This window comes from Arachis ipaensis, chromosome B1, assembly GCF_059453495.1.
Source record: "Arachis ipaensis isolate K30076 ecotype BB chromosome B1, ASM5945349v1, whole genome shotgun sequence".
NCBI lineage: Eukaryota > Viridiplantae > Streptophyta > Magnoliopsida > Fabales > Fabaceae > Arachis > Arachis ipaensis.
Window position 1 is genome coordinate 3,236,130 of NC_142436.1, and position 13,589 is coordinate 3,249,718.

The following is a 13,589-nucleotide window of genomic DNA, read 5'->3' on the forward strand; positions in this document are numbered from 1 at the left end:
TCAAGAAAATAAATAATAAGAGCATGATTTTACATATCTAAATAAACAAATTAATCACCAATTATTTGTGTGTGATGATCTTTCTGGTAGCTCATGCATAATGCATATTTATTTGGAAGTATGTAAGACATGATTGTTTTGGCTGGTGGAAGGTAGTGATAGCCCAATTTGTGAAATTACTCAAATTAGTTTATGGCAAGCATTGTCAGATGGACACATCTGAAATGAATATAACAAAAATACTAAAGAAGATGGATAGAATTATTGTAAGAGATCAAGAAGACATCTTGTTCTGACAAAAAAAAGAGTGTGTGTATTGAGTGTGTGTAGTGTAAGACCAAAAAAGAAAAAAGATATTTTGTTGGCGATAGACAATCTTTACAAGAATGTGGCACATAAATTTTATCCAATTCTTATCACACAAAAAAAAAAAAAAAATAATAATAATAATAATAATAAAATAATTGTATCCAATTCATTGATCTTAGTCTCATTTATCTCTTGATTTATTCATATATCCATAATGTTTGAAAGACAATAAAAAAATTAGACTAAATAATTTAAAATTGTGTTATTTAATATTTATTAATTATCATTAAAATAATTATATAATTTTAAATGTAATAATTAAGTAATTATGGATATTATATATATGAAATTATGAATGTTATGTTATATAAAATAATTTTAAATATTGTCTCTTTAGTATTCCTGGTTATAAATATAATTATTTATCATGTGTTTCTTTCTATTTGTTTAAATTTTTAAAAAAAATAATTTTATAATATAATATAAAAAATTTATAAAAAATTTAGAATTTAAGCTGTATTGACCTTAAAAAAATTATAAAATAAAAATAAAGAACATTTATACAAAGAATTTACACAATAATCTCAAAAGTTAAAAATAATGCTAATGGATCACACATCTAATTTGGAACTAAATTGATGACCATATACTTTTGTATTTTGTAATCATCAATTGACTATCAATAATGTTTTTAATGGTGTGAGATTATGGAAAATGGATCTTCTCACCTTTGATTTTATAAGTGAGACCAGAAATAAATAAAAGAGAATAATGAATAGTTAAATTAAACACTGCACACCATCCAGTTTTTTTTCACCGGAGATGATCCACTCCCGGGATTACGATACTTTCATCTTTTACTCGTAGATGATTTATATTTTGATGGCACCAAAATGAAGTTGTATCTCTATTGAACTCTTGGACTATTTCTAGGCATTTTGTTTTTGGGAGGGGGGATCAAGAGCCAGAAGAAACAATTTTAAAATTTACATAAATTTTACATAATCTTTTTTTTTTTAGCTTAAGTATATTTTTTTGAATAACAAAAATTTAATTCTCAATTATTCTATAACAAAAATTCTGATGTCATACTGTGAAATTATGTATTCTAAAAACTTAAAAAAAAATAGATAAAACAAATTTACGAATAGTTGTAAATAAAATTAATTATTCGTTACTCCTTGAACGTTTTTGTTAGTTATTGTTCTAAGCTTGTAGTCTTGAACTACTTTCACAATAGGCTAATTATTATTATTATTATTATTATTATTATTATTATTATTATTATTATTATTATTATTATTATTATTATTATTATTATTATTATTATTATTATTATTATTATTTATTATTTCCAAATTCCAACCTCGTGTAATAAAGTTGACCTGTTATTTAATTTTCTCTTGACGTTGGCATTAACCTAAAGATCTAGATGCAATTCATGGATCACTTGACCTAGTCTTGTAGATAAATTCTTATATAGATTTGAGATAAGAGAAAATTTTTTCTCTATATCATTTTTTATCAGCACATTAGTTTTTAGGTTTATTACTGTTTTCCAAATTTTTTTTTTACATGTATATTTTCTGGGTACAATATATATTTTTATAAATATTTGTAATCAAATAAGAAATAACCGATTTAATATTGGGTATTGTTTTTGTTTTCTAACATGTTACTTGTTAGGGTTAATATATATAATTTTAGTATTTCATTAAATTAAATCACATTGACCCAGTATAATAAAAGAAAATGACAAAACTAATAAATATCTAGGATTAAGATGTTTCTCTCTTACTCTAAAAGCATCTAAAATTTCTCCATCTTTTATAATCACAAGTCTTGGGTCTAGTCAACAGGAATCACAATCCAAGTGTGCCAGTTGTTATTATAAAATAAATTATTATAATTATCATAATTAAGTTGTGGATAATAACTGATGAAGGACATGCATGAACCACACATGGAGTAGTTAGTTACTACCTCTTTGAAATTCTTGTATAAATACCGTAGCCATTATTCAATAGTATAATAACTCAAAGCAAGATACTAAATAGCACAAAAAGATGAGTAATTCTCAAATAATAATCCAATATTATTTTTTGGTTATTGTTGTTATGGTCACTACTAATTTGGGCACATGGGTGATCCCTACCAATGGCATGAACAATGATGGTAATGGAAGGCTCACTCACCATTTCTATAAGAAAACATGCCCTAAGGTGTTGCCAGTGATAAGGTCTGTGGTTGAAAAGGCAATAAAGAAAGAACCGCGCATTGGAGCTTCATTGCTACGTTTGCATTTTCATGACTGCTTTGTTAATGTAAGTAAAGTAATTGCATGCATGCATGAATTAATTTACTATTTAAATAAAGATGTCTTTTTATGAAAATAATGAACGAAAATATTAAAAATATAATTATTTATGTTATTTTTTGTTTATCAGCTAATTTTTTGGAATAAGTGATTTTATCACAGAGAATCAATCATTTTAAATTCTTTTATGATGGTTTAATATATTTAATTAAATTATTTAATATAATAGGTTAATATTTTAATTATTATTTTTACATAAAAATATTTTTATGTGAATAGTCACTCATAATTTATTAATAGTGCAAGAAATTATTTTATACATATATATACATGTGAAAATTTTGATGTGAAGTTAATAGTTGTGAATAATTAAATTATTTAACATGTTTAATTAAATTATTATCTAATCATTTTTAACTATCAATTATATATAAAGATAATGCACAACTGCATGTGAATTTACACTACATACAAATATATATAGTTCTACAGACACATTTTTTGGCTCATAATTATTCAACATTAAAATTTGTTTGCTTGCTTTCACGTTAATATTTTTTTTTTGTATTATTCTTTTTCTTATATCTTATTTATGTGTCAGCTAAGTATTTGAGATTATTATAAATTATTTCTTTTAAAGGTTTAAGCGTGATTATTTGCATGATTATGTGTATAATAAATTTTTTAAAATTTTTAGTATATCTTATACTAATTCTTTTAGATAAATTAAAAAACTAATTTTATACTTTTCAATTATAAAAGTTTTGATTCGATATCTTAAAATCATTTGTCTAACACATTAAAGATGACAAAAAAAAAATATACTAATAATATATTTTTAAAGAATTGTATGGACAAATTAAAAAAAAAATTCACCGTTTTAATTTTATTATAAAATTAATTCTCTAAAAAATTTAAATAAATAAAAAGAGATATATGAATTATTATATCTCTAATAAATTTTAATTGATAAATGTTGACGGCACTACAATGCAACTATGATGTAACTTTAGATATAGAATGCACCACAACAAAAGCAACTCACATGTTGAAGAAAAATATCTTCTTAACTTACTTTTCTATAAAACACCTTATTACCAAACATCAATAGATGAAAAAGGAAAAAGAAAATTCATCATGTGAAGAAAATCCACACGATGAGTTATCTATAATAGATATTTAGACCAGAAAAAATGGCGAACACCATAGGTCCAACTATATATACCAGAGACTTTTTTTTAAATAAATAAAATATATTATTTATTAATGAATACATTTTTTAAGAAATTACGTTTAACACCCTAAATAGTATCAATCCGTAAAGAAAGAACCGTGCATTGGAGCGCTTCATTGCTTACCTGGTGGAAACTTAGCTGCAGTCGACTTTATGTGAAGTTGATAGCTGAGAGCCATTAGATAATTTAACTGATTTGACTAAATTTTCATCTAACTTGAATTTTCACGTGCTTACGTTTGCATTTTATTTCATGACTGCTTTGTTAATATAAGTAAATTAATTGCATGCATGAATTAAGTTACTATTTATTGATGTCTTCCTATGAAAATAATATATGAGTTTCAGCCATTTTAATTGTTTTTTATGATAGTTTAATATATGTTTAGTTAAATTGTTTAACATAATGTATTAATATTTTAATTATTATCTTGGCATAAAATTATTTTTATGTGAATAGTGATCTATAGATTATTAATAGTACAAGTATATATATATATGAAAATTCACATTCAATAATTTTTATATGAAATTAATAGTTGAGAATTATTAGATTATTCAACATATTTAATTAAATTATTATTTTACCGTTCTTAATTATCGATTACACATGAAAATAAGTGTTTATCATATATAGTTATACATAGTTTTACGCACACAGTTTTTGGCTCATAATAATAATAATAACTATTTAACATTAAAATTTATTTTCTTGTTTTTACGTTAATATTTTTTCTTTTTATGTCATTCTTTTTTTTTATATCTCATTTATGTGTCAGCTAAGTATTTAAAAGTATTATAAATCACTTCTTTTAAAATTTTAAGTATAGTTATGTGTATAAGGTTTTTTTTAGTCTGTTTAATAAATTAAAAAAACGAATTCTATTACTTTCAATTATAAAAGTTTTGATTATTGAATATCTTAAAATCACTTGTCTAACAAATTGAAGCTGGTAAAAAGAATATACTAATAATATATTTTAGAAGACTTGTATAGACAATAAGACAAATTAAAAGAATATTTTTCATTTTAATTTTGTTATAAAAATAATTTTTTTTTAAAATTTAAATTAATAAAAAAATTATATAAATAATTATATCTCTAATAAATAATTATATCTCTAATAAATTTTAATTGATAATTGTCACAGCACGGCAACTATGATGTAACTTTAGATAGAATGCACCACAACGAAAGCAACTCACATCTTGAAGAAAAATATCTTCTGAACTTTTCTATAAAACACACCTTAATTATTACCAAACATCAAAAGATGAGAAGGAAATAAAAAAAATTAATGTAAAGAAAATCCACACGATGAGTTTTGTGAGTTATCTATAATAGATATTTAGACCAGAAAAAAATGGCAAATACCATAGGTCCAACTATATATACCAGAGGTTTTTTTTTTTTTAAATAAATAAAATTTTTTATTTATTAATGAATTAATTTTTTAAGAAATTATGTTTTTGTATATTATCAATCCATAATAATACCCTAAATAGTAGTCCACTAGTCCAACTAGAACAAAAGCAAATTAAACGAAAAAAACAAATATATAACATATTATAGACGATTATTAATTTATTTATTTATAACTGTACACCAATATTTTTTTTTTATTTAATTTTTTTAATCGTTCTCAAATTGATGGGATGTAGGGTTGCGATGCATCAGTTCTGCTAGATGATTCTTATAACATAAATGGTGAGAAGAATTCGCCACCAAATAAGAACTCGCTAAGAGGATTTGAAGTGGTTGATGAGATTAAATCAGAATTAGACAAAGCTTGCAAGGGTCCTATTGTATCATGTTCTGATATCTTAGCTGTGGCGGCTCGTGATTCTGTTGCTATTGTAAGTAACTAACACTTGAAACTTGAAACCCCCCTTCTCTATTACTCCACTTATCAAAGACATTTTTAGTGTCCAAAAAAGGTTAGATTAGAAAATTAAATTTCAATTTTTTGGAATTATTTAGTATTTTAGTATTTTTTGGAATTATTTTTTGGATAATGCTAGGTAGATAAAAAAAACAGTAAGAATTTGCCTTATTTAACATTAATTAATTATCACAACAATTAATGAATACTAAATAAGGCAAGTTATGGCTGTTTTTGGCTGATTTTCTTTGGTTATCAAACATTTCCGTTTGTAAAATAATTCATATAAATCAATTGAAATTTCTCAAAGATTTAACGGCTCAATTTAGTATCTAAAAGTACATGCATAAGTTAAGTTAGTCCTTCAATTAAAAGTTATGAAAATAAATCACTAATTTTACTTGTATTCACATTTTTTTAAAGACCAAACTAAAGTATTAAAGTTTAATTAATCTGGTAATTCTTATAATTTTGTCAAAATTTTATTTGAATTTTTGTAGTTTAAAAGTTTATAATTTGTTTCTATGTAAAATAAAAACTTTTAAATATTGTTTTTTTTTTAATATTACTTTTGTATTTGATATATGATAAATTATAAAATATTTTAAAATCAAATATTTTAGAATTAATGTGTTTTTTTTAAATAATAATTAACAAAGATTTCATTACAAATTTTTATTTAATATAACAATTTAATTATAAATTTTTTAAAATATAAAAATTTAATTAAAAATTATAAAATTATAAAAATTAACCGAATAATTAAACTAAAAATTATTTTTTAAATTATTTTTTAAATTGATTTATTTTATTCACTGTGCTTCTATTATAACAGCTAGGGGGTCCACACTTTGGTTACCATGTGCTCTTAGGAAGAAGAGACGCTAGAAGTGCAAGCAATGAAGCTGCAAATACAAGCCTTCCTTCCCCATCTTCAAGCTTCTCAGAGCTTCTCTCTAACTTCAAGTCTCATGGGCTGGGCCTTAAAGACCTTGTGGCCCTTTCTGGGGCCCACACTATTGGATTTGCTCAATGTTCCTCTTTTAGGGATAGGATCTACAATGACACCAACATTGACCCAAAACTTGCATCCTATTTGAAATTACAAAAGTGCCCTCAAAGTGGTGGAGATAGTAATTTGGCACCATTTGATTCCACTAATAAAATATTTGACAATGTCTACTACAAGCAATTGTTGGATAACAAGGGGCTTCTTCATTCTGATCAAGAACTCTTCAAGGGGAATAATAGTGAGAGTGATAGGTTGGTGAAGCTATTTACTAGGAATCCAGTTGCTTTTGCTAAAAGATTCGGACATTCTATGATCAAGATGGGTAACATGAAGCCTCTTACCGGAAATGAGGGTGAGATTAGAATTAATTGTAGAAAAGTTAATTAATATTAATATTTGTATTTGTATCTTGTTATTGTAAAACTGTAGACTTTATGAGGGGCATTTTTGTCAATTTATCTTTAAAGTTAGCGTAAACCAGTTGTGAACGAGGTTGGCAAGAATGCAATATATATATCATGTATGGGGAATAAACAAGAAATAAGTCTCTTGACCTTTTATGTTGAAGACAAATAAGTGTAATTAAAAATATAAAAATGTTTTTTATTTTTTAAAATGTGAGATGTCTAATTTTTTTCGGAGATTAATTTGTCCTTATATATTTTAGATGAAAAAATTTAAATGTCTCGTATTTTAAAAAATCAAAAATATTTTTATATTTTTAATTAGTCAAAAATTTATTTTTTTTTCGAGATAAAAAATTAGAGACTAATTTATTTTTTTTCAAAAAAATGATTATGCTATTTCCAATAGTTTGTTTGAGATTTAGGGGTATTCAAATTTTCATACTTGTTTTTTTATGTTGTGGTATCTTGTGTTTCTTTTACGAAATTATTGTATATATCTTGTGTTTCATTCTTTCATTTTTAGAATCAAGCGTTAATTGCTTATTATATATATTAAAGGAAAAAGAAATTCATATAACCACAACATAAAGTCACACAAGTAAATATATATATATATATATATAGAGAGAGAGAGAGAGAAGCCTTCAATTCCCATAAAATACTACTTCCGGCCTCCTTTTTAAATTAACGGTCTCTTTTGAATTGTGCACAAATATTAAAATAAACATTAAATTTTGTTAAAATATAAACAATAAAAAAAAAGACTAAAATATCTTTAATACTATTTTCTCTTTATTAATATTTTAGTTTTTTAATTTTCTCTTTCTATTTAATAATAAAAGATATAATAAATAAAAATTAATTAACACTACAACACGTGAAAAATAGTGTTAGAAATTAAAATGATGACAGTGGCAATTCTAATATCAATTTAGCTTCTGCTATAAAACTGCATAATTTAGCAACGGTTTAGAGATTTCAATCGCTATTAAATCAATGGTAAAAATTCAGGTGCAATCGACTTCACGTGAAGTTGATAGCTGAAAGCCGTTAAATGAAAATTTAGTTAAATCAGTCAAATCATCTAACGGCTCTCGATTATTAACTTCACCTGAAGTTGACTGCACTTGAGTTTTCACCTAAATCAATTTATAGAGTATTATTCTTTTCATTTTCACGTAAACATAAGTGTACAAAGATACAAATCACTCTTTGCGAATCCTTGCCACCATGTAGTTTTTTTCCGTTAGTTCCAGTTGTTACGTCTTTTTTTTTTGTATCCATCATTGATTTGCTCCCTCCTTCCACTAACATTCATTCGTTTAGGTTTGCTGCTCATGTTTCTTGGTTCAGATTAATATCATTAAAAAGTGTTCTCTTTTAATTTTCCACCTTAGGACGATGTCGATTGCCAAACCGCTGATAAAATATTTTGGAAACTGCCGCAATTTTTGAAATAAACCGGCGCTATTTTTCACTTATGTTGTAGTGATGAATTCTTGAAATTAGAAAGCAACATTTAATTTGCAACAAAAATAAAAATGAAAAGAGACACTTAGTATGAAATGGAGGGAGTATATCACTACAGTAAAAATAACTTTTACTGATAATTTTTTAGTGGCAATAATAGAGTTAAATATCAAATTCGTCCCTGAAAGATACCTCGATCTCCATATTAGTCCCCGAAAGATAAAATTAATCAAAAGAATCCCCGAAAGTTACCCGAGTTAATCACGTTTGTCCTTCCGTCAACTCCGTCAGTGACCTGGCTAACGTCTGCTGAGGTGTGTCGTTAGCTTCCAACGTGGAGGAGGCCAACGTGTCATAACGTATTGCTGACAAGGTAAGTTTGAAAAAACAGTTCAAATCAGTCCCTAATTGTTTGAAACCTAATCCTAATTTCGATGATAAATACGTCGCCTTCAGCAATAAAAGGGCCATATGCCTGGGTTAGTGTTGAAATTGCTGGTTTGGGGTGAAGATGGAGGCAGGAAATGGAGGCCATGGAGGTGGTGTGTCGTTCTTCTCGAACGGCAGTAACGGTTCCAGCGCTTAAGGCCATGAGGAATCATGTTTCTGCGGGTTGAAGGTTGCGTTGAGAAAATCTGGGACAGCAAAGAACCCAGATAGACTATTCTGTGCATGTCCAAGGTACCGGGTGAGTGTTGTGTAAGAAGTTAAAGATTTTCCATGTTGTTTTGTGCTTTGGGGTTTTATTCAGATTTTTCTTTTCTGATTCTTGAATTTGCAGAAGGGCAGTCACTGCAATTACTTTAAGTGGGTTGCCGATGATGAGTATGAAGTGGTGGGCGAAGGTGGAACAAAGAAAGATTACGGGGCTGGGCTGCAGGTTGAAAGTGACTATGATGAATGGAGGTTGAAGGTGACATGGAGACTGGGCAGTTTGGAAGCTGAAGTAAAATCATTGAAAATGTTAATAGTTTTTTTGTTTGTGGTAGTAGTCCTTAATGTAATGGTTTGTTGTTTGTTATCTAGTTCCAAGTAAAACAAAATGTGTTGATATGTAATGTTGTAATGAGAGTAATTTGTTGAATGAGAATAGATGTTGCATTTGGTTATTTAAGATTAAGACTACACAATCCAATTCAAAGGTTCCAAACTAATTCGAATCACTATTACAGGAAGATGTACTAAGGAATGAACAAAATCAGTAGTCAAAGTACTCTTAAACATTGAGTTGCCATGGAAGGCTAGTTGTCACATTGTCTTAAGGAGCAAAATAAAAAGGTTTTACATGAGGATACAAACCACAGCAAAGTATGCTAGACAAAATAAAAGGGCATAGTACAACTTTCAATTACATAGATAACTAAAATGTTGATAATGGAAGTTCAATTGCCCTGTGCAAAAAAACATAAAGTATCCTCACACAAAAACATATTTAACCAGAATACATTTCAACACCAATCAAAGTCATTTATCAGTCTTTCTTGGGGGCTTGAAGCCTAGAGTAGGAACGAAGGTCATAAAGTTGGCAAGCTTCTTAGCAGTGGCTGAACTAGTCCCCTTGATTATCTCAGCAGAGATAGCGAAAAGCCTGATATTCAAAATAGTTTCCACTTGAACAGTTATAATAGAGGTGAGCTCTTGATTCATCCATTCCACCGACCAAGAGGCCAACCCCATAAGGACGTTTCCATGACCGCTGGGTGCAAACCTGCCATTAAAATTGCATCACAAGAGAAAGAGCTCTTATAATAAATTCAGCAAATACTTCTTTCTTTCATACATCAAATTTGTAGATATTTACAAAATAGACATTATACATGCCTTAATATGCATAGAGTTGCATATATCTTCAACACCCCACCACATATCTTCAAAGTAAAGCCAGGTAAACATAGAGTTGCATGACATAGATGTTGCCCCATTCAAGATTTCCTCTCACTCCATTAATATGTTACATAGATTCAATGAGCTATTCAAACTTCAGACAGATTGTGGACCAATGGCCTCTCACAAACCAAATTAGAGGAAGCACATCTAGTTAATGACTATAACTCACCACAAGGCACACTAGGTGAACTGATTCCCCCATCATAGCTAAATAGCTTTCCCATTACATTAGCATCAAAGACACCAAAAAAGATTGTTAGTTTTTGCATGCAGCTAACTAGTCATTTCACATTTAAGAGCTCAGCTCAATAGCCTCCAAACAGAATAAGAAAAGATTGACAACATTTCAAAATGCACATCCCATAACTAACTTTGAGGTCCATCACAAATACATTCAAAAACAGAAGACAAAAATCGCAAATTAAAACATATTTGTAATAATCTCCAGCCACTTAGTTCGAATGTACAAACTACAAGCAGCATAACCACAACATCTCATATTTAACACTATAGCAATCAGTACCAGTTTAAAGAAACTTTTTGTTTTTAACACTCAATACCACTGCAAAAGGTAATAAATACTTAAAAGAACGGAATTTGAACATATATGATAATAGCTGATGCCATATACAATCATCCTTTCATCATAGCCAATTTTAGCACCATAACCGAGATGACTAAACCACACTACAAAACCCTCAATTCATCATAAAAGAGAACTTCCACACTTCATCACTACTCACAGTTACAAATAACACCACAAACCTAAAAACCAATCAATTCCATCGCAATTAACATAATCAACAATTATAGGACTGTCAAATTTGACAATTCAAATTAATAAAAAAAAACACCAAAACTGCATATGCAGATCCAAACATTTCAAAACACAAAATAAATCCTAGCACAGCAATTGCACGATCCAAGAACCAAAACAGTAACAAAAAACCGAAAATCCTAAACCTTGATACCTGAGCCTTGTCAGCGAGTTGAACGACGAGTCATCCAACGGGAAGAGGAGACTCGTAGGTATAGGAATAGTTGATGCATTCGTTGCGCATGTAGCGCGAGAGAACGCGGCCGTCGGCGGTGAGTCCGGCGATGGCAACGCCGATGTGGTCATCAACTTTGAAGATCTTCTTCTGGTGAGAAGAGAGCTCGGAGTTGGCCTTGTTTTGAATCCACTCTGCGTACAAAACGACGCCGAATCATGACTATCTGGGCATCCACTCAAAACGGCGTCGTTTTTCTTCTCGGTCAGCGTAGCAGTTATCGTCACACATCAGCAGACGTTAGCCAAGTTATCAAGCGAATTGACGGAAGGACGAACCTGATTCAGTCGTGTATCTTTCAAGGACTCTTTTGATTAACTTTATCTTTCGGGGACTAATATGGAAATCGAGGTATCTTTCAGGGACAAATTTGAGTATTAACTCGGCAATAATATAATGGCTATTATATGTCTTATTTAACTTATTATATTTTTGTAGTGATTATATATTTGCCGTTATTATTATATATTATAATAGCAAATGATATATTTTTTGTGGCCATTAAAAAGTTTTAACGACAATAAAGTATAAAACAATTAATATCTAATTGCCGATAAATATATTAGTGGCTATGTTTATTGTCACTAAAAATAAAATAAATAGCTGCTAAAAATAATTTTTCATATAGTGTGTGTTTACCAAAAAATTATTAGAAATAAATCATATAAATATATGTATTATTTAACTTATTTTAAATATATATTTTATATTTTAATATATATATTATAATAACAATTATTTAGTGTCTAATTTTTTAATTTGTGTCTACTAACATGATTAATTTTTTTTTTCAATTAAACTAACCGCCATTAAATCTAATATGGAATTTAAAATTTGATTGACTCGGCCAACACATCTCAAAACAAGGTCTTCTTTTAATTTAAATTAAAAAAATTAAATTTGAGACCTAATCAAAGTACCTCCATGTGATAATATATACTAGAATAATTTGTGTCTGGCTAAAAACAATTATTAAATTTTTATGTAATAACATTTGATTGAATATTAATAAAAAAAAACTTTTTTACGGTAATAACAATATAATATAAGTCTTCAAACCATTAATGAAACAATTAAGATACATAAAAATAGTAATTATATACATATGTATATATATATATATATATATATATATATATATATATATATATATATATATATATATATTTATATATATATATATAATATTTTGATATTATTTATAATTAAATTTTAATTATCAGATTATATTGAAAATATCTTTGTACTAAAGAATATTATAGTATATATAGAAACAAAACATACTCCTCCTAACTTATTTCATAAGTAATATATAAAAGGAGTAAATACTAAAAAAAGAATTGACATTCCGGTTTGTCTTGTAGCCTTCATATACTTCGATGGTATTATTCTTCATCCTTTTTTTTTTTTTTTTTCATTTTTTTAAAACGGCATCATTCTATACCAGTTTCTTGATATGTATGTTTTGTCCTCGCTAACTCACTCTTGAATATAATTGTTGGATATATAACACAATGGTAAACAAATTGGTAGCGTGTATACAAATAACATAAATTTGAATCCAACCATGATACACGTTCACCAAAAATCAACTATCAAATTAATTATACGTATAAAATATATATTAAAATATAAAATATATATAAAATATATATTAATAATGAGTTAAATAATATATATATTTATACATAAATATATATATAAATAATTCTATAACTAATTTTTTTGTATATACATAATATTTTTATTTTTATTTTATTGTCAAATTAAGATGGCCTTGATATGAATCATTAAATGTTAGCCGATCTAATTTTGCTTGTTCAGAACTTTTGGTTACATACTACTAGTTAAGATTAATTAGCTGTGATGACCGACTTTTATATATATAGACCTTGGCACCTTGCCAACTCAAATATATATATATAGTTAAGTAGTTAATAGGGTCAAGTACAATTTTATTTCTTAACATAGAGGCTGAAAATTTATTTCATTTTCAGCTTTTTTTTTTATTATAAAAT

The 13,589-nt window shown here is 27.2% G+C and overlaps 1 protein-coding gene across 1 annotated transcript; it reads left to right on the top strand.

Moving 5' to 3' along the window:
- Window positions 1-2,338: 2,338 nt before the first annotated feature.
- Window positions 2,339-7,371, top strand: LOC107643268 (peroxidase RIP1-like). The gene is made up of 3 exons (XM_088500842.1): window positions 2,339-2,633; window positions 5,523-5,717; window positions 6,579-7,371. The coding sequence occupies exons 1-3, from the start codon at window positions 2,376-2,378 to the stop codon at window positions 7,140-7,142; spliced, it is 1,017 nt and encodes a 338-aa protein (XP_088356968.1). The 5' UTR covers window positions 2,339-2,375; the 3' UTR covers window positions 7,143-7,371.
- The last annotated feature ends 6,218 nt before the right edge of the window (window positions 7,372-13,589 follow it).